The sequence below is a fragment of the Syngnathus leptorhynchus genome, chromosome 9, assembly GCF_054491065.1.
Source record: "Syngnathus leptorhynchus isolate UIUO chromosome 9, UIUO_Slep, whole genome shotgun sequence".
Classification (NCBI taxonomy): domain Eukaryota; kingdom Metazoa; phylum Chordata; class Actinopteri; order Syngnathiformes; family Syngnathidae; genus Syngnathus; species Syngnathus leptorhynchus.
Window position 1 is genome coordinate 1,001,492 of NC_141203.1, and position 22,754 is coordinate 1,024,245.

General features: G+C 43.1%; 1 protein-coding gene across 5 annotated transcripts in view; it reads right to left on the bottom strand.

Moving 5' to 3' along the window:
• Positions 1 to 22,754, bottom strand: part of itgb2 (integrin, beta 2) — a 105,755-nt gene that overhangs the window by 21,547 nt on the left and 61,454 nt on the right. For all 5 annotated transcript variants that reach the window (XM_085919935.1, XM_085919938.1, XM_085919936.1 and 2 more), the window contains 6 exons: positions 18,725 to 18,883; positions 14,156 to 14,251; positions 13,972 to 14,061; positions 13,731 to 13,868; positions 10,684 to 10,874; positions 298 to 530 (listed from right to left, as the gene is read on the bottom strand). In XM_085919935.1, the coding sequence (XP_085776061.1) occupies positions 298 to 530; positions 10,684 to 10,874; positions 13,731 to 13,868; positions 13,972 to 14,061; positions 14,156 to 14,251; positions 18,725 to 18,883 (907 nt within the window). The remainder of the gene's footprint in view (positions 1 to 297; positions 531 to 10,683; positions 10,875 to 13,730; positions 13,869 to 13,971; positions 14,062 to 14,155; positions 14,252 to 18,724; positions 18,884 to 22,754) is intronic.

The window sequence follows — 22,754 nt, forward strand, 5'->3', positions numbered from 1 at the left end:
TGCTCCTTTCTGTTCCCTCTTCCAGGACAGTGTTGACTTCCTGCTTATTCAAGTCGTCCACCTCCCCTTTTCCCACTATCAATAAAACTTGTTTGTGTCGCATTTAGTCGTCCTGTTCTGTTCTTGACATGGATAAGTATGGTTAAGTATGGAGTTGAGTATTTACTCAAGTTTATTAATAAACTCTTTATTAAAGTTTGTTAAAGTTAAATGAATAGCCCCTTAGCTTTTTGAAATATTATTTAGCCTCACTATGACTCCCATTTTTATGTATTTATATAAAAGAAACAAACATACCTCCGCATAATTTATTCTGGAACTTCTCACAATGTTCGTCGTCACATTCACAGAAGTCACCATAGTAACTGCCTCCACTTGCTGTTGTGTGGCACTGACATCTTCCACAGACACAGTCTCCATGACTCTCACATTCTGTACCACTTTGGCTCAAACAATATTTTCTCAGGGAATGTTCATCTTTGTTGCCAATGGAGCATTCACAGAACTGACCGACAGAGCCTTGAGTGCAACTTAAAAAGAATGAGAGAAACATCAACACCCCAAACATTTAAAGAATTTCAAGTTCATTGGATGTACATAACACTCATGGATATGAACACATTGTTTTTAGACCAAGTCATTCTTTCAATTTGTATTGTGACCAATAAAACAAAGAAAAAATGAAGGGGTAAAAAAATATAACAATAAAAAATATGACAAACATCATATGAAAAACAATACTGCATTTGAAGGGCAAGCAAGGAAAATGGTTTATCTAATCTAAGCAGCTATGGAACCATAGGCTGTATATTCATATGTATGCTGCATATGTTGCTGGGTATGTGCATTTATTTGTGTGTCTGTCCCAGTTTAACTTGTTGGTTGTTGGCATAACACGTGCTTAGCTTTAACTTGTTGGTTGTTGGCATAACACGTGCTTAGCTGATTCAGACTTCGTGTCTTGAGCCGCACGATTCAAAAGCTAGACGTCGGCCGAGCCAACACAATGGGCCGCCACAGGCAGGATTGCTGAATGCACAAAGGGCGACCGCGGTCACCATCCATCGCAGGTCATAGCAGGCGACGCAGCAGGGGAAATCTGTGGAAAGGGCCTGACACACAGTCTTTGCCACAGCCCGAGCGTGCTAGCGTGGAGCGGGCGGAGGGGCTGGTCGATAGCAGTAGTCAGTGAAGACGAACTGCCGCCCACTCGCGCTGCAGCTATGGTGGAAGGAGGGGCTGTGCACCACCTGCCCTTTTTCTTGCGAGCCTTTTGTTGGTGGTGCTTTTAAAATGTTGAAGCGAGGACGAGGCAGAGCAGCGGGACGGACCAGACGGAATTTTAGGTAAACTCTCATGAACCTGGGTAAACTCTCATGAACCTGGGCAGTTGGAGCCGAACAGCAGACGGGTTGATGATTTTCTGTATGAGGAATGGACCAATGTATCGGGGCGCCAGCTTACGCAATTTCACCTGGAGTGGCACATCCCAGGATGAGAACCATACCTTGTGGCACACCCGGGAAGTAGGGGCTGGGGTTCTTTGTTGGTTGGCCCCCCTGGTATAGCTGGCAACAGACTTGGGGAGGGTGGTTTGGGCTCTGGACCAGACTCAGCGATGAATACAGGCGAGGGCAGAAGAACAGGAGATGCCTCTCTCCTGGCTGTCAAGACATGGTTGGTAGCCGAATACACAGTGGAAGGGAGACAGGCTCGTGGTGGAGGTTGGGAGAGATTTGTGGGCATCATATTCCACCCACGGCATCCGTTGAGCCAATAACCGAGGGTTACCCGAAATCCATGCAGCAAAGTGACTTCCCCACCTCCTGGTTGAGCCGCTCTAACTGCCCATTAGACTGGGGATGGAAACCAGACGTGAGGTGGCAGAACTTCCAAAAGGATGACACTATATTCTTCGGAAGGACGTAAAACTGAAACACTTACTTCATCACCTGTGCGGTCTTCTTGGCAGAGGGTAGCCTAGGAAGTGGGCCATTTTGCTCAATTGGTCGACAATGATGAGGATGACAGTGGATGGGGGGGAAGGTCTGTTATCTGGAGGATGGAAGCAGAGGCGAAGCATGCCTTCAGTGCTGCAGATGCCTTTGTCTGCCGCTGGGTACCAGCAGAACAGCATCTTTATCGGCTTATTTTTGCTTATTTTATGGTTTAAATAATTTTATTGAGCCAGTGTATTTGGATTAATATTTTTCTTTAATAATCTTTTAGTATTTCCTTCTTTTATTAATGTAATTTATCTTTATGTAATTCCTTAATTTTCCCATGTCTGTTTGATTGCTTTTACTAAAGCACTTGTGCTGAATTGCCTGAAAGGCTCTCTATAAATAAATGTATTATATTATTATGATAGAAGCCTCGTAGAGGGGGGAGGGGTGTCAATTACAGCAGAGCAATCAGTGTGTGCCTTTCGGTTTGTGAGCCTTTGCTCAACACCCTAGCTCCCACAGCACCATGTTGACGAATTCAATTTGGATCTGGAGAAAGTTCGCTCAGCATCAAAGCCCCCTGAGTCCAGTACACTAAAGCGGCCAGATGATGGTCTCATCATCTTTGCTGGTGATTTTAATCATGCTGACCTGAAGTCTGTCTTTCCAAAGCTTCACCAGCATGTTACTTTTCCAACGCGTGGTGGCAGCTTCCTGGACTTGGTCTACACTGCACACAAAGGAGCTTTCAAGGCCACCCCCCTCCCCAACATCGGACTTTCTGACCACGTCACCAATCTGCTTACCCCCGCGTACAGATAGAGAGTGAGAACTTCCAGGCCGTTTCGCAAACGAGTTAGGGTGTGGCCTGAGGGGGCCTCTGATGCGCTACGAGACTGCTTTGGCACTACTGACTGGGAAATGTTTAAGCAGGCAGCCACTTGCGACAATCGGACGGACATTGAGGAGTATGCTGACTCTGTGACCTCTTACATCGCTAAGTGCATTGATGATGTGACCCTCACACAGTATGTCGTCACTCGGGCTAACTGGAAGCCATGGCTGACAGGGGCTGTCCTCGGGCTGCTGAGGGCCAGAGACAAAGCCTACAGGGCTGGGGATGAAGCGGGCGTGAGATCAGCTAGGGCGAAACTGTCCCGGGGCATCAAAGATGCAAGATTCCAAGATTAATGCCCACTTCAAGGACAGCGGGGATGCTCGGGTCCTGTGGCGAGGCATTCAGACCATCACGGACTACAAGCCCGCGCCGCAGAGATGTGAGGGCGACGTCCCTCTGCTCAACGAACTGAACCGCTTCTTTGCTCGCTTCGACTCACAGAACGACACGCCCGCTGAAGACCCCTCCCCATCCGGACGAGCAGCCCCTGTGCCTCTCTGCCGTTAGCGTGAGGAGGACGCTTTCTGCTGTCAACACCCGTAAGGCGGCGGGCCCGGACAACATCCCGGGACGGGCGCTGAAGGACTGCGCTGAGGAGCTGATGAATGTCTTCACGGACATCTTTAACATTTCCCTGCGGCAGGCCGTCGTCCCGTCATGCTTCAAGGCTGCCACCATCATACCTGTGCCGAAAAATCCTGCTCCTTCCTGCTTCAATGACTCCCGCCCTGTGGGACTGACCCCCATCGTCATGAAGTGCTTTGAGAGGCTTGTCCTGGCGGACGTCAGATCTGTTCTTCCCCCCACCGTGGACCCCTTTCAGTTTGCCTTCCGACCCAATCGGTCCTCTGAGGATGCCATCTGCTCTGCCCTCCACTCTGCCCTCACCCACCTGGAAAACAGGGACTCGTATGTGAGATTGCTGTTTGTCGACTTCAGCTCTGCATTCAACACCATTGTTCCACAGCGTCTCATTTGCAAACTTGACAAGCTGGGCCTCAGTACCTCCCTTTGCAACTGGCTACTAGACTTCCTCTGTCGAAGGCCTCAAGTAGTGCATGTGGGCGACAATGTCTCCGGCAGCATCACGCTGAGCACGGGGGCCCCTCAAGGCTGCGTGCTCAGTCCGCTGCTCTTCACCCTGCTGACGCATGACTGCACTGCGACCTACAGCAGCAACCGCTTGCTGAAATATGCCGACGACACGACTGTGGTGCGTCTGATCACCGGTGCCGACGAGACTCACTACAGATCGGAGGTCGACCTTTTGGCCGCATGGTGCAGGGACAACAACCTTCTGCTGAACGTCAACAAGACCAAGGAGATTGTCATTGACTTCCGGAAGGGTCACACCCACCACCTGCCGCTGACCGTCGACGGTGCTGTGGTGGAGAGAGTGAGCAGCACCAGATTCCTGGGGGTGCACATCAGTGAGGACCTCTCCTGGACCACCAACACTGCGTCGCTGGCGAAGAAGGCTCAGCGCCGCCTGTACTTTCTGCGGAAACTCAGGCAAGCAAGTGCTCCTCCCGCCGTCATGACCACATTCTACCGTGGCACCATTGAGAGCGTCCTCTCCAGTTGCATCGCTGTGTGGAGTGGTGGCTGCTCTGAGTACAACATGAAGGCCCTGCAGCGCATAGTGACCACTGCGAGTAAAATCATCGGGGCTCCACTCCCCTCCCTGAAGGAAGTTTACGCCTCCCGTCTCACCCGCAAAGCGGCCGCGATTGTGTGTGATGTGAGTCACCCCACTCACTCTTTGTTTGTACTTCTGCCCTCTAGGAAGACATACAGATGCCTGCGCTCCCGCACCACCAGACTCAGAGACAGCTTCGTGCTCCAAGCTGTCCGGATCCTGAATTCCCTCCACCCTCTGCTACATGACGTCCTGTTCTTTTGCGCTATGATCTGGCTGGCTGCTATTAGCGCGCTTGCTCCATTTTGCTGCTCTTATTTGTCTATTTATTTATTTATTTATTGTTTATTTATTTGGGTTATTTGCTTATTACATATTCGTTGCTCTTGTCTGTTTGTTTTTACTCTTTGTGCTATTTGATGTGAGTGTTGTGTACTGTGTCTAGTCACCGTGGGACGTGGGAAACGTAATTTCGATCTCTTTGTGTGCCTTGGCATGTGGAGAAATTCACAATAAAGCGGACTTTGACTTTTTGGACTTTGATGAGACTCTTCAGCTTGAGAGCATCCCCTCGCCACCAGCTTCAGGGATTGCTGCCACACTAGGCACCTAGACCACCTAGAAACTACAGGTCTTTTTGGCAGCCTCAAAAATTGAGGTCCCTGGGACGTGAGCAAAGTTCTGCCAAACCGTGGAGTTGAAACTACTCCTTACAAGGAACCGTGCCAGACATGACCAGCAGTGTTGTGATGGCAGTGTGCTATGTTGACTTGTTTATTTCGGCATAATATTTTGATGATAGAAACTGACTTGTATTTTGCGTGCCATGTCTGTTGAAAAGATGCTATTTGATGTTATGTGAGTGCTGGGTTTGTCCCAGGTAAAATGGCTTTGTTGGAATTCCAAATTTTGACACAAAAGTGTGATAAATTGGCCTTTGTAATTCCAAATATAAATGACAGAGAACGCCAAGGCTTGATACTGACCTGACCAGTGATTACACACAACCCTTATGTCCAATTATATTCTCTTTACTTACAGTTTTTATTCAGTTGCTAGTTGCTGCACCATTTAACTAGAAACAGCTTTGCATTTATATTCATATATATCAACGGAGATAGGCATTATCATCTTTTCATTTTGTGATTTATTTGATGAGTTTTACAGTCTGTTTGTGCAAAGACGCAGCACAGAGCAAGATTGACAAGTGCCAGGACACGGCTAATTGCTCACGGAGTGGAGGCAGGCAGGTGAGCAGACAGGCAAGCAGGCAGGCAGGCATAGGCAGGTAGGAGCAAAACGGAGCATGAGGACTGGCCTTGTTGAGTCAGACGGGATACAGCGAAATTGTGGTCAGGGACAGGCAATAGGGCAGGCCGGGCAGAGTTCAGGATCGGTTGTGGTCAGACAGTCACAGGAGTCAGTTGGGGAACAGTCAGAGAGTGGGAGAGTTGGCAACAAAGACGAACTGACGGAGTGTGACAGGAGGGTGGTGTTTAAATAGGTGTCCTGATGAGCAGGTGATGAGCGCTAATTATTGTGGGGCATGGCTGTGGGCAATGTGTGTCGATGAAGGCATGGCCGTGGGCAATGTGTATCAGCGAAATTCACTGACCAGGGAGCCGGTGGAGCGGAGACATTTTTCATTTTAAGAATATTAGATACAATATACAAACATATTGTATGGTGTATTTTTTGGGGATTAAAAAAATATCCAAGTGTAGAATATAACAGCTTTAGTTATCAATATCGCTGTCAAGAGAAGGTTTATTTATGGACAGGCTTGAAAGGATGAGTGATCAGTCAGTGCAAGAATTGACTAGAATGATCAAGAAGGGGAAAAAATTCCCTAGAACACACGTGTCAAACTCAAAGCCCGGGGGCCAGATACGGCCCGCCACATCATTTTATGTGGCCCGCAAAGACAAATTGTGCATCAAATTCGTGTCATTAAAAGAATTGCAAAATTGTCTTCACTTTTAAAAATATAAAACCAATTTTTTACTAGTCTGATTTGAAAAAGAGTTATTTGTCAGTTTGTTTTGTAGCTTATACTGTATATAATGTGAGTTGCTCATACATTTATTTGGGTTGACAGTCATAATGGCCCTCCGAAAGAAACTATGACTACAATATGGCCCGCAAAAAAAACGAGTTTGACACCACTGCCCTAGAATAATGTAATCCCCAGGAGCATATACAAAGCAGGCTCAGTGAGGCTCCTTCATGCGCACAGGCGTGAGGACAATTTGATAAATGACAGGAATACTCCTTTTTTTGGAATTTGTGCTCAGGATTTCACGACACTGCGCGCTGGCACTAATGGTCGACTTCATAGAAAACTACTGCTTTTTGTCTATAAGCGCCACCATGATCAACAAAAACTGAATCCTTTGCGGTACATTAAAAAAAAAAAACAGGAGGTTGACTAAGCATCGTAGGCAACCCAGAAAACAAGAATTTCTTCGCTTCCTTCTCTGACGTAGTCAGGTGATGCGTCAATCAAGCATACTCCACCCAAATTCACAAACCCTCATTATTGGGGACAAAAGAAATGCATATGATGCCGCTTTTAAGTTAAAGGCAGTCGATTTGGCTCTTAACGTAGGAACTAAAGCTGCTCATGCACTGTAGAGGTTTCTTCTGGTCACTAGGGGGGACTGGGCTATTGTTGATGACCTCTTGTTGCGTCACCCTTTTCTTTCTTTATTTCCCGGTCACGTCTACTCTGGAGCTATACGGGTAGCTCGCTAGTTTAATGTAACTTTGTGCTTTGTGCGTGAATAAAATTTGCATGAACAGACCCTCATCATGGAAAATGCTAGAAGAAATGCATAAAAGTGACAACAAAAGAGAGACTGAGAAATTGTGTGGGGCGAAGTATATCTGACGCTGTTACAATCCGACACTGAGGAGGAAGACTTCGATAGTTTCAGTGCACAGGAGGAAGATGAAGACGCCTCTCAGTGACTTTTATTGGTATTTTTTTTAAACCTAGCCCTGTTAGTGCTGTGCGACCGTGTTGCTGCTTTGTTACCGCCGCGTCTCAGTGACCTTTACCGTTGCTTTGAAAATAGCTGAATAATAAAAATGATGATCACAATGAAGTATAAGGTCTCCTTTGTAATATATACTCTTTGTAGCATGTAATGCTCCCACAAACGGTGGAGCTCCTTTGCATCGAGGTTTATGCAGAGCTCACGTAATTACAGTGAAGCCTCGGTTTTCGAACGTCCCGGTTCTCGAACAAATCGGTATTCGAACAATAAATTCGAGATTTTCTTGCTTTGGATGTCGGACGAAATTTGGTTGTCGAACCTCACGAGATGAACCGAGAGGAAGCACATGCCAACTGACTCCGTCCGTTATTACATTCTCGTTACTCTGAGGATTGCATCAACTCTAATCATATCCTCCAAAGGAAGCAAGTGGGAGCAGTAAAGCCATCCGAAAACCCAAAGACGCTCCTAAAGCAATGCGACACTGAGCGCCCAGCCCGCGCGCTGCGGTTGCGCGATCGGACCAAATTAAGCTCCCCTGCGCACTGAGGTCCACTTAAATTTTGGAAAGTCCATTCAGACTTTAAAAATATTTTCTAAATTTTAGCGACAGCTCTGTCACAATAACGCAAACAGCGCAGTGCAGTTGCGCAATCGGAACAAATTAAGCTCCCTGCGCACTGAGGTCCACTTAAATTTTGGAAAGTCCATTAGGACTTAAAAAATATTTTCTACATTTAGCGAGCGCTCTGTCACAATAATGCGACCAGCGCGGTGCAGTTGCGTGGTCGGCTGCGCGCTACGGTTGCGCGTGCGGTGGTGCGCTGCAGTTGCGCGATGGACAAGATTAAGCTCCCTGCACTTTGAGGTCCACTTAAATTTTGGAAAGTACATCAGGACTTTAAAAATATTTTCAAAATTTCAGCGACGGCTCTGTCACAATAATGCGACCAGCGCGGTGCAGTTGCGCAGTCGGTGACGCGCCAGGGTTGCGCGTTCGGCGGTGCGCTGCAGTTGCGCGATCGCCCAAAATTAAACTTCCTGCGCACTGAGGTCCACTTAAATTTTGGAAAGTACATCAGGACTTTCAAAATATTTTCTAAATTTCAGCGGCCGCTCTGTCACAATAATGCGACCAGCGCGGTGCAGTTGCTGGTTGGCAACGCGCTACAGTTGCGCGTTCGGCGGTGCGGTGCAGTTGCGCGATCGGACAAAAATGCGCAAATGAAAAAATGACGTGGTTTTTTTTTTTTTTTTTGCTTGGAACGGATTACATTTTTATTTCACATTATTTGTAATGGGAAAACATGATTCGGAATTTGAATGATTCACTTCTCGAACAGCCTTCTGGAACGGATTGTGTTCGAAAACCGAGGCTCCACTGTATATCATTGCTTTTTAGTGAAGTGAATGAGCGTTCCGTCTGTACGATAGGTCCTTGAACGCACCTCGTGTCAACGGCAGAACGCGAATGAACTTAAATAGAATGAAATAAACCCTTTCTAAAAATGAAAATTGACTGACGCAAACTTGTGTTCTTCATGTTTTTTTTGAAAGCAACCTAGTGCTGTAGCCGCACGGCATCGGGTTTTCGCTTTCCACCGCTTTCCAAACAAGGCGTGCGCGCTCTTGCGGCAGGGAAATCAAATCTTCACGAGTGAACCTACTTTGGCACAACACCTGTTGGACGACGCAATTTAATGTGCGGCGGCGGCGTAATGACGTACTTTCTCTCGCTGCTTTGAATCACGGCTGCAGTCGGCGGAACCCCAGACGTCGACCAAAACGAGATTGTGTCAACCACTGCTCTCCATGACATGTGGGTAAAAGCTAGGCAAAATGGGTAAAAGCTACGCAAAAGGATTACTTTATTGATATATGCCATTGAGGATTTAAGGCTCATTGGTGTAACAGGGTTCATTGTCAAAGGATTGGTCACTGTTATGAACCCCTCACTGTTTTTTTTTATCTCACTATTTATATGACCTTGACATTGATCAAATTGTATGGCACCATGTTGGTTGTATGTTGTTGGTTGCCAGCCAATCGCAGGGCACACAGACATGAACAACCATTCACACTTGCACTGATACCTATGGGCAATTTGGAGTGCTCACTCGACCTACCAAGCATGTTTTTGGGATGTGGGAGGAAACCAGAGTTCCTGGGGGAAACCAGGGCTGGCACGGGTAGAGCATGCAAACTCCACAACGAGAGGGCTGGAGGTGAAATCGAACCCATAATCTCTGAACTGTGAGGCGGACATGCTAACAAAACCAGTGTGCCAGTGTGGGGTTTTTTGTTTTGTGTTTAAATTATTTGTTGTTTTTGTTTCAATTATTGTCTCAATTCCTGCCTTGTGTTAAGTGCCTCCTGGTAAATAAATTCCCAAACATATTTTCAGCCTCCTCTAGTTTGGAAATTCGTGTTACCTAGCTTGAGCTGCCTTTTAAACACCTACAATTGCCTGTTACAGTAAAACAGTTTGGTTGTTTTGCTTCAAAAAAAAAAAAGTTCTATAAGTGTTTCGTGACCAAATTTCTCATTGGATTTGTCTGTCATCTGTACAGGTTAATGAACTCAAATTAGTGCCACTGACAAAAATCTATGGACATTTTGTTAGAGCCCTATATGCAGAATGCTTTCTGTAAGACAAGCTGGACTAATGCACTTCATTCCAGCTGCGGGTGGCCCACACAGGTTATAAGATTTAAGGGGCAAATCTTTTCCCCACACAGGGCCAGTTTACTTAGTTATTTTTTTCTCAATACAGAAAAACACGTGTTTTGTTAAAGACAAAACATGCATTTTATGTTTACTTGTGTTATCCTATTTTGATATACATATATATTTGTTTGATGATCTTAAATGTTAACGTGGGGAAACTGCAAAAAAAAGTAAAAATTTGAGGAAAGAGGGCAAATACTTTGAACAAATTTGGAATGCAGTGTAATGAGAGAAATGCTTCTCTGCATCCCTCCACTGTAATATGCTCATGAGAAAGGCACGAACCACCTCTGTTGCACAGTACCAAATCCGTGTCCAATGAGCAAGATATATTGCTTGTGTATGCATGTGTGTTTTCTGGTTCTCTTTATAGTATAATGAATATATTTGAATTAAAACCGGATTGTCCTTTGGGAAAGAAAAGTGTTGACAGACAAATGATAAATATGTGATCAATGAAAGCATATAGCTTACCTGCAAATACCACAGTTTATTCTTCCTTTGCCATTACAATATTGTTGGCTACTTTCGCTTGGATCTTTACACTGACAGTCACAACTTGTCGATAAGGTCACCATCAATGTGTCTTTAATACCAAGTGGTCTGATAGTGAATGTCTTGTTCTCCATGCATGAGTCTGCTGTTACTGACACATCAAAAGAAATCTGTGGGGAAAAATTTAAGAGCCATTCAGAAAAGAGCTTTAAAAAATGTCATTTAATCATTTCATAAAACATGAATTATTCTCACAATTGAAAATTTTCCAGCGTGTAGAGTGTAGAGAAAAAGAGAGAGAGAGCGTGAGCGAGAGATGTTTTGAGAAGAGACATTTTGTGTAGTTAAGATTGACAATGGGAAAATTTAAAAGAGGTTTGTGCAGCTGATCAATGTGTACAGACATACCGTATTGGCCCGAATATAAGACGACCCTGATTACAAGACGACCCCCTCTTTTTCAAGACTCAAGTTTGAAAACAGACTTTTTGAACACCAAATAACATTTTTATACAGAAAATGATTACTGTTAGGGTTTACAAACTATCTTGCTCTCATGATTATGTTGGAATGTAGACTACAATTATTAACTTTGCTTAAACCTTTTACCTTTCCTTGACTCTGAAAAGTTTAACCATTCAGTTGTTGAAACTTTCCAAATGGTGTGGAAACATTCTTGCTTAGTTAGTTATCTAAAATACTCCACTAGTTTCTATTTCCACGACCTTGTAAAACAATGAGCTGGGATCCTCCGCACTGATGAACCAGTTGCTGAGGTGACCACCAAACATGTCCAATGTCACCCCCACCCTACTTGTTCTCAATAAATATGCTCTTGTAAGAGACTAACGGCAGAATTGGTTCGAACATTGCTGTACCTACAGTAACGAACAGGCTCTCCACTTGCAAGTGCTTAAAGGGCATACTGTCTCCCGTGTGGTTCTTGCAAAATAAGTTAGAGTGGGAACATCTCTAACATTACATCTGAAACAAATTATTATAACAATATATTCGAGAGAAAAAGCATATTATTTTGCCTCATTCAAATCATGCAAAAACTGTCTATCACATCTTAATATCTGAACATTTAAATATGTAAACTAAAGTGCAATCACATTTGTAAATGAATGGCTTCTAGTTTTTGAAATGTAAATAAGCCAATCTACTGTGATAAAACAACAAAATTGCAATAACTGCATTAACCATCAAAGTGAAGTCTAACTGTAACTAGTCTTGAATCAAATTTGAATAAGGAAAAACATTACAATAAAATAATGCAAACTGCTACCGCTATTGTTAGGGAGCCTGAGGACTGTATAGGGGGTTGGCTCGGATGATTATGCTCTTTTCGCTCCCGGGTGTCCGTCAGAACACAGGAGGGAAGACGTGGTTCAGTTTTGATTACTTTACTGAATTACTGGCAAAAAAGTAACAGGCACTGTGGCTCATAGGGGCATACAGGCAAACTGGCAAAAGGGTACAGGCACACGTTTGGTCGTAAGGATGTGAGAGCAGGTATGTGTAGTGTACATGGGTTAGTCTTTGGGTGTGTGAATGTGATTCTTGTGTGTGTGATTATAGTATGAAGCGTGTGAAGGGTGTGTTTGTGTGTGTGTTTGTGTGTGTGTTTGTGTGTGTGACTGTGTGTGTGTGTGTATGTGTGTATGTGTGTGTGTGGTTCTGCAACAAACAGAAATACAGCACGTAAGTCAACGCTCAACTTCTGACGTCACACAACACTAGTAGATGGCACACATTACATAACTAACTGCGCGGATTGGTTCCGCTATAAATAACCATAAATGAAATACCCTCGGCAACACACCAAACATAAGTCAGCGAGACAACAAAATACATTTGCTGGCGACCATTAGTCGCCGTGCCGCTGTGTAACGGCTGTGGTCCTGCATGTACACTGCTCGTACGATGCGAGGGAAACATAAAGGAGCGTGCCAGCTGTCAATCAAACGGCACACGAAGCAAACCACGGTCGGACAAATGGCACAACAGTGGACAGTAGTAACAAACGGTATATACCGTATTGGCCCGAATATAAGATGAGGTTTTTTTCATTGAAATAAAACTGAAAAAGGCTTTTTTCAAACTTGAGTCCTGAAAAAGAGGGGGTCCTCTTATAATCGGGGTCGCCTTATATTCGGGTCAATACGGTACTCATTTTGTGTCAAAGACGCAGACGATCACAGCAACATACTCAGTCCATACCAGCAACCTTTAACTTACCGCTGCGCACAAGTAAATGGGTATAATGTCTAGACCCCGAATGTAAGACGACCCCCACTTTTTTAGTCTTATTTCAATGCAAAAAACATCGTCTTTTATTCAGGATAATACGGTAACTCTCTTTTTGTTGCAGTCTCTCATTTTCATGTGCTGCCTTAACTTTGTGGTTGTCGCAACCTTGTGAACGCTTCCTACAGTGTCTTCACTTAAGCCGTCAGTCAATGACTAGTTTACAATGAGGCTCTGTCAATTTGTAATTGATAATCACGTGTGGGCACTTTCAAGTGAACGTGAGAATGGCTCTCAATACATTACTTTTGAAGGCCCAATATACATCAGGACTTATGATGGTCAGAATTTGATTCTAAGCATTGATTTTGCGGGACACATTAATTGAGCTTCAAGCGCTGTTCGTGCACGCCTAGTCCAGGTTCAGGTCCTAAAAGAAACAGGTAGCCATGCAGTGCCTGTTATAGTGTTCAGAAATAAGAGAACAAATGAAGAAACACCAAAAACAATAATCACAGTGTTTTCTCAAAAACTGAATTTAAGAGCATTATCACATCCTATGCCTATTGCAGAGATGTGGCAGTTACAATTGCTCTGTAATGTTGAGGAAAGTCACAATAATAAAAGACTGAAAATATGTAATAACCATGCCCTCCGTACTTCCAAAATCCCATATGCATCCCTGGTACAATACAGTCCCGTACCATACAGTACCATAAATTTTCATTGTATTTTATATAATATAACTAAACTTTAGAACACTACAAAGAACTGACCTTCTGTCCCACATGAACATTGTCACAAACGCCTTTATTGTCCCCTTCTTGTTTTGCATTATCACAGCGTGGAGTGTAGACAACTCTTACATTTTCAGGGAGAGTATCATGAGTTAGGGTAACTTTGGAGGACAATCTCTGCAAATACAATTGTTTTGAAGGATTATGCAAGATTCCAATACAGAAATAAAAATTACAATTGCTTTTTGAAAACTGAAAATAATTATAGTTCAAGACTTACATTATATGCTTTTTCAATCAATTGAACAACATTTCCAGAATCTTGTGACAGAACTCCCACCTCAGATTTTGGAATCATTCTGGAGAGTTGCTTTAAGAAAATGGGAAATGTGGTTAAAAAATCATTCAACACCCCACCACACTATATCGATGAAAAGATACAGATACTGATAAGAAGATTTTACCTTGTACGTGTTTTCCACGTCTCTTGTCACAGCAAAGATTGGTTGGATATGTTCTTTTTCCAACTGCATGGCTACTTGTCCAACAGAGGGGTAGTCCTTCACATTAATATAGTTAAACATTTACACGCATATGTTACTGCATCATATTCATCATGTAATTAGTAATTACAGTTTAACATACTATATTGCTATTACATGCTGTATTTCAATTAAAGGGCAGCTGCGTGGCATATGATGTTAGCACTATTGGACAGCAAGATTTAATTTAGGACTATTGTGTGGAAATTGTATGTTTATTTTTTTTTATGTGTGCTTGATTTTTTTTTTTACCCCTCCATGAGTCATCATCACCTTACCGTGATGGCGGCGTTTGCATGTCTATTCTAGGAGCTAAATTGTCTGGGGTTTTATGCATCTGGCAGGGCCGCCCATGGTCCTAAGTCCGGTCTGTCAAAACCGAGCCCATTCAGAGACCGACTCTCCGTTTAAATGGTAGAAACTCTCCTTAGTTTATATTTCGACCCAAACTAACAAATTTATACATCCACAATCATCATACACGGAATATTGATTAACATAAACAATTGATTAACATATGTAACACCAAACTTACTAAACTGTGATTATCTTTACACATGAATCATAACACTTTATGATCGTGGGCACTCTTACGTTAACAAATATCATCTTAACACATGAAACATAACATTTTATGATCATGGGTACCCCTACGTTAACATACGTGACTAATCTGTGAAGCTGTTACAGGTAAAGGAACATAAGAGTTTGAGCTTAAAGTAGTTGCTAACATCCTGTGTATGAAAGTGTGAAAAAGTAAAGTGCTGAGTGTGTGACAGATGGAACAAGATAAGATGTGTGGTGCAAGGGTGTTGGAAGAACGGAACGTTTCAGAACAAACGGTGTTAACCGCAAGAAGGATGCAGAGACAAGATCACCCAGTGGCAGCTGGTGGACAACAAATGTGAGAAAACCACAACCAGGAGGAGCCAGCAAGTGACTCTCCAGGGGAAGAAAGACCAATGAAACCAACTTTAAGTTAACTACAGTATACACATAGCCAATAGAATAATGCTAGGATGCCTTGTTGCTGTGCCATTTGCATATTGTGTAGTATAAATCATTGCTGGGCAACTCGAATGGAGAGTACGTCTGCTGGTGGCAACAGAGGCGTATAGAGCTGTATTGAGAGGGACCCGAGACCCAGGTGCTTGTATTAGATCTGTGTGTTAGGAATAAATCCACTCGTGTGTGAAAATGCCGGCTTCCTGATACCTTTCTATTGCAGAACGAGCGCGCATATTGTTGGATGAGTGGCAGTTGGGTAAGGTCACAAATTGGAGTCAGATTACTAACTTGAGTTTATGTTGATTTAGAAATAAATTCCAACACAGGTTATATATTTAGTGGAAAGCAAAAATAACTAAAAGTACATTGGATCTATAGTTGTGTGTGCAACTTTGGATAGGTCTTATTTCAAGATTTGGCATCATCTGCTGTCTAAATTTGGAATTACAACAAGGCCAATTTGATCACACTCTAGTACCAAAATTTGGGATTACAACAAAGTCAATTTGATCACAGTCTAGTGCAGAAATTTGGGATTACAACAACGCCAATCTGCCTGGGAACAACCCACCTCACACATATACCGTATTTTACAGACTAAAAGTCGCTCCGGAATATACGTTGCTTTAGCCATAAAATGCACAATAAAGTGAAAAAAACATACAAACAAGTCGCACCAGAGTACAAGTCGCATTTTGGGGGAAATTTATTCGACAAAATCCAACACCAAGAACAGACATGAACGAGCAACAACGGGCTAAACGATACGGTACGCTAACATGACATAAACACACACAAAGAGCTGAGAATGGGCCTGACGTAACATTGACAGTTATTCAAAAAACTATAACGTAAATAACACCTTTATCAAACCTTTATCTGTGTCACTCCAAATCATAAAATCCATTGATCGTCCTTTATGTCAACAATGCCGGTGTGCGCCGCGCCGCTGACGGCGGTTGCAATTCAAATTATTCCACAGGTTCATAGAATTACAAACAACAATTTTATCAAACAATCTCTGTCACTCCAAGTCATTAAATCCCGTGATCCTTTGTCCTTTATGTAAACACCGCCGCGTATGCGCCGCGCCGCTGATGTAAGTTGCAGTTCCTAATTACAGTAATCCCTTGCTACATCGCGGTTCGTTTATCACGGTTTCACTACATCGCGGATTTTTGAATTTTGAAAATTTGTGAATAATTTCACATATAAGTCGCTCTTAATTATAAGTCGCCCCCACAACCAAACTATAAAAAAAAACACGACTTATAGTCTGAAAAACACGGTACTACTTGTGCCATCACTCCAACACACATGGCTAAATGGATCATCTCATTGCATCACCTCTGGTTACATCATCAATGATGGCATACATCCATCACAATACTTGACAGGTCCTACGTAAGGGACAAGACAAAGCATGATTCAAGACCCCTTATGATGAGTAAAATCAATTGATCTGGTTTTCCCTTGCCCGGACGAGGTGTTGAGGGGGTCCAGTTTGATGGCCTCAACATTGCATTGATCACCAACTCTCCCTAGAGCATTTCACAGCTGAGTTTGAAGTCATCAATGAAAATATGCACCACCAAGTCTGAGACCACGGTCTTCAGTCGGAACCGGGTGGAATACCCTCTTAGGGTCAGGGATGAGATCCTGCCCCAAGTAAAGGAGTTCGAGAATATCGGGGTCTTGTTCAAGAGTGAGGGTGGGATGGAGTGAGATATCAACAGGCGTGCAGCATCTGCTGCGATGTGGACTCTGTATTAGGGTTGTCACAATATCAAAATTTCAGTGGTCGGTACCAATACCAGTGATTTTCCACGATTCTCGATACTAATTCGTTTTACCACGGTAAAAAACAAAATAACAACAGAATCCACTTACTTTTAAAATCAATAATCCATCTGCTATAGCCAAGAAGGCTTGCGCACACACCCTCAACATGTGCCCAAACGTAATTTTGCATATTTGAGCGTTTGTCTGCGCACTTTGTCTATGTGTTCGACATTAAATACATTTGGTAACCGTATCGCCCCAGCTGACACGTGCCAAAATGACGGCACGTAGGCATACTCGGGTTAACATATTTATAACGTAACGTGGCATAAGAGTGATACCAAACGGACAAATCTATAATTGCTCCGGTTGCATCTGCCTCGAATGCAAAGTATTTCCACACAATACTCTTTGAGCGACCAGGCTTCTCAACAAGCCGGCGTGTTGGTCTTCCACTCCCACTTGATGAAGCCATTGTTATGAAAGATCTAAAGTTTTCTTTGTCTTCAGTGTCGCTGACAGCTGCTTCGTGCTGCTCGCATGTATATAGTGTCCCCTTCAATTCCGGCAAGAATCAACACAGCTCGCTGAGTGAAAAGTTAAATATTCTGTTCTGACGGTACCACAAAAAGCAGGTATTGACGTATTTTACATATTACGTATTTTACGATACAGAAGTATCGGTTCTTGTGACAACCCTATTCTGTGCCGTTGTGGTGAAGAAGGAGCTGAGCCGGAAGGCATGGCTCTTGATTTACAATGTGAGATTGACAGGCAGATCGGTGCAGCGTCTGCTGTGATGCGTACTCTGTACCGGTCCGTTATGGTGAAGAAGGAGCTGAGCCAGAAGGCATGGCTGGATTTCCAAGTCAATCTACGTTTCTATACTCACGTATGGTCATGAGCTGTCGGGCGTGACAGGAACAACAAGAATAACGATGCAAGCAAATGCGCTTACCTCGCAATGTATCCAGGCTCTCCCTTATAGATAAGGTGAGAAACCTGGTCTTCCGGTAGGGACTCTGAGTCGAGCTGCTATTCCATTAAATTAAGAGGAGCCAGATGAGGTGGCTCTGTACAAAAACCCCTGTACACTTCCCTGGTGAGGTATTCTGAGCATGTCCCACTGAAAGGAGGCCCCGAGAACAAAAATTGAGGGATGCTTAGGCTTCCTTGCTGAAGCTGCTTCCCCCGCAACTCCTGCTCGGTTAAGAAAATGAATGAATGATTGAATGAATGATTGAACAACTGTATGAATGAACGAACAAACGAACGAACGGATGCACGAACGAACAAACAAACGAATGAATGAATGCACTTGCATTTGCTTATCCAGGTGTCATAGTTTTCTCCAACCATCATGGAGCCTACTGGCCCATAATCAACTCCCAACAAACAGTAATTCTCCAATAAATATAGAAAATACCACTTTAAACACATTAGGTTTACATTACTATACGTATTCTGAAGAGACAATACAAGATTGCAATACATGATCAAACATATTGCCCAACTGAATCTAAGCATTTGTAAAAACAAAGTTTAATCACATAGTAATAATATATCTTGTTAAATTGTTTTGTTAAAAAACTGATGAATAATATATACTCTATGTATAACCATACTTGATGCACACCACCAAGTAGCTGTGACAAAGACCCTGGATATTGAATGCCCATCATCATGTGTGCCTGCACATACCATTTCATTGTTCTTGGTATAAAGAGTGTTGCTCATGTGGCACTGTTCATCATTTGGTTCCAGGATTCCAGCCAATTTTCCATCTCCAGCCATATGAAATCCATCATCAGTTGCAAGCACAAGCAGTCGAGTGCTACTGTTCCTCCAACCTATTTTGCCCTATGAACAAAATGTGTATTTTCAAAGCAGTTTTCAAATAAATTCCAAATTAACAATTTCCTTTTACAATTACAAGTAAATTACATTTAAAAGCCTCTTTCAGTTTGCCTCTCTGCATTCTTCAAATATTTTTTTCATATAAATGTAATCTAATTAGGGTACCATCATAGCAAACCAGTTTTGCTGCCATACCCAAAAACATTAATTACACTTAAGTGTGACAGTGAGTTTAAATGGTCTACCGGGCAGTATTTGTTTACATTCCTTGAGTTTCATATTTTATAACCTGATCGATTATATCTGAACCCACTAGACATAACCTGAAATCTCCTTCTTCTGCCACACTGCTAGATGTTATCCTTACAAATACTCCCTCTAATTATAAGTCTGGTGTTTTTAGCCAAGATCTGAGTGATCATTGTGCTATTGCTTGCATACGCTCTGGTTCTTCGGTTAAACGGACACCTATGATGGTCTATAAACGCTCCCTGAAAAAGTTTAACCTAGACGCCTTTCTCCAGGACATTGCTGCAGTGTGCTGGGAAAAAATGAACACTTTTTCTACTGTAGATGCTGCCTGGTCCTACTTCAAATCGACTTTTGGAACGATCATCAATAAACATGCTCCGCTCATTAAACTGCGAATAAAAGACCGCTGCAGTCCCTGGTTTTCCCGAGATCTGGCTGTGTTAATCCGTCAAAAGAACAATTTATGGCGGAAAGCCCGTTCCTCTCAGTCTCCAAGTGATTGACAAATGTTCACAGGCAATCAGAAAAACCAAAGTCACCTATTTTCTGGATAAATTTGCATCCTGTTCCTCTGATGTCAAAACATTTTGGAAAACAGTAAAATCCATGGAAAATAAATTGACACCTCCCCTATTTCCCAGTGCTATGACTTTTGGTGACACTGTTGTTATCAATAAATTTCTTATGGCCTCACTTTTTGGTTCTTTTATCACAAACAGGGTATTTTAGGTTGCATTACCTGACATGTTTCGGCATGAACTTCCGCCTTCATCAGAGTGTCACTGCTGTAGTTGTGACGCGTCTATCAGCTGATCGATGAATGAAGGCGTGACTCACCTGTCAGATTTGACAGATGAGTCACGCCCTCTGGTGTCCCTTCACCTCTCCAAAATGCTGCTCCAGGTGGTAGAGAGCATGTAGGCTCCCTCGTCTCTGTTGATGGTCCTCGGGCCTCGTTTACGGATCTCAATGGCCTCCCTGATCCAACGCTGATGTTTATTTTCTTTGGTGCGGATGACTCTGGCCTTTACCCAGTCCATGTTCCCAGAGGGCGTGACACATCTGTCAAATCTGACAGGTGAGTCACGCCTTCATTCATCGATCAGCTGATAAAGACGCGTCACAACTACAGCAGTGACACTCTGATGAAGGCGGAAGTTCATGCCGAAACATGTCAGGTAATGCAACCTAAAATACCCTGTTTGTGATAAAAGAACCAAAAAGTGATTGAAAAAGGAAACAGTTCTTATGGCCTCTCTTTTAAATCAACATTTTGTTAATTCAGCTATTAACCTCGCAGTCATAACCCCCACCGCTGCCATTATACATTCATCTATGTGTTCTAGCCTGGTGAGGTTCTCCTTTAGACCCATCCTGACCTCAGAGGTTTTTGAGGAACTTTCTAAGCTGGACAGTACTAAGTCGGCGGGTTATGACAAGTTGGACCAAAGATTTTTAAAAATTGTTGCTCCCATTATTGCTGCCCCCATCTCACGGCTTTTTAATATGTCCCTGGAGTTGTCTGTCCTTCCTCCAGACTGGAAATCCGCATTGATTACTCCACTCTTTAAAGGAGGTTCTGGCTCTGACCCAACTGTTATAGACCTATTTCCATCCTGCCCTGCTTGGCTAAGGTCTTAGAAAAACTGGTCCACAAACAGCTCAGTCTTTTTTTGGCCTCAAATAACAGCCTGTCCGAACTGCAGTCTGGATTTAGGCCTGGCTATGGATGCACGACAGCTACTTTGAAGGTCCTAGATGATATCATTACTTCCCTGCCTTCCAAGCAGATTTGTGTCGCTGCCTTCATTGACCTGACTAAAGTCGTTTTTTTTTTTTCTTCACTGGCCCTAATCCTCTTCCGTACGTCTTAACTTCCTCTATCGCAATAAGGCCTCCTTCACCCGTGCAGCTAGACACTCTCTCGTCAAAATGACCATCCTGCCCATTTTTGATTATGGCAACACCATCTATAGGATGGCATCCCACTCTACTCTGAAAAAGCTGGACCCTCTTCACCACTCTGCTATCTGCTTTGCCACAGGTGTGCACTTCTCCACTCACCACTGTGATTTGTATAAATTAATTGATTGGACATCACTCCATACCCGATGACTTCACCATTGGTTTCACCTCATTTACAAATCTATACTCGGGACGTCACCTCCCTCCTGCACCGTCATCATTGTTCCCGCAATCTAAGGTCCAGTAATCTTATTAAATTCACCATACCCAAAGTACGTACAGTTTTCGGTCGAAACTCCTTCCATTTCTCTGCAGTATATGACTGGAATACTATGCAAAATACCCTTAAATTTATTGTCATCATATCTGTTAGAGTAATCTCGGGAAATCCTTGGCCTGCCAGACCTGGAGGCCTCATCTTTTACGTGTTTACGACTCTCCTTTGAACTAAGTTCAAGGAATGTCTTTTGATCCCCGTCAGCCTTATGTATCCTTCCTGTCCTTATGTTACTTTTGTGTTTGTTTTTGTAAGAGGTCTTCACTAACAATGAGCAGAGCTTCTTTGCATAGGCGAGATGTTCTTTGTTTAGTTCAAAGGGACTTCATTCCTTTTAGTTAACTGTATGTAGCTTTGATTCATAGATTGTTGTCGATAGGAACTGTTTTTCTTTGTTAAATGTTATATACAGTTTGAAGTAGTCGCATATAAGTTATCCCATATTTCCTCAATGCTTGTTTAAGGAACTGTATATCAATTACCTCACATTTTCTTAATATGTGTTGAAATGTTTAGGTAGGACTAGTTCCTCATTATTATGTGTTGTGTTAGTTTATTAAGAAGATAAACTTAGCAAAGGTTTAGTTGCATTGTTCCACAGGAAAGCGGCATTCAACGTGCTTCAAGTTATCTGATCACAGTCGAGGAGGAGTCGGCCAACCATGGAGAAGACAGCTGGTTGAAGGAAGACAACAGACTCTGCAAGTCCGGTGCATGGGCATGGGCCGACAGTTAAGTGCTAAATCACACCACACTACATTCCTTAGCTAATCAGCGTTGCTACAGCCACTATCTCCCCTCCCTATAGTGTAGCAACGCCTCTGTAACCAGGGCAACCAAAACATTAAAAAGAGGAGTACGCGGAGTTGGGACTGATGATGGAGATTGTAACTGAGTTTCCTTTCTCTATCGTTCTCCTCGCGAGTAAACCTATGCTGGTTGTCTTCTCCTCTTTGTTCTAGCGGTTGATTTCATGTCTGATCATATTTAAACCTGACAATATCATTTACAGTTTTCAAAAAAAATTGCAACAAGTTTAAACCGACTCTTGCAGCTGTTAGTTTAGATATGTTGTTATATTGTATAGTTTTACTGTTCTTGGTTGTTGTTCTTTATTTTTGATTGTGTATTTATATAACCTTGTTTTATGTATTTATTTATTTTTTGGCACTCTATCACCCATCCCCCTCAAAGTGCCATTGTTCTTTGGGTCAGGCCGCTGTTGTAAATAAGAACTTGTTCTTAATTGTTTGCCTGGGTAAATAAAGGTTAAATAAAAAACAAAATAAAATAAAATTTGATGGGCTTCAAATTTAAGTAAAAGGGCAGCAGTCAGGATTTGTTTGTATGTGTGAAACTTTGTACAATTAACAAACATCT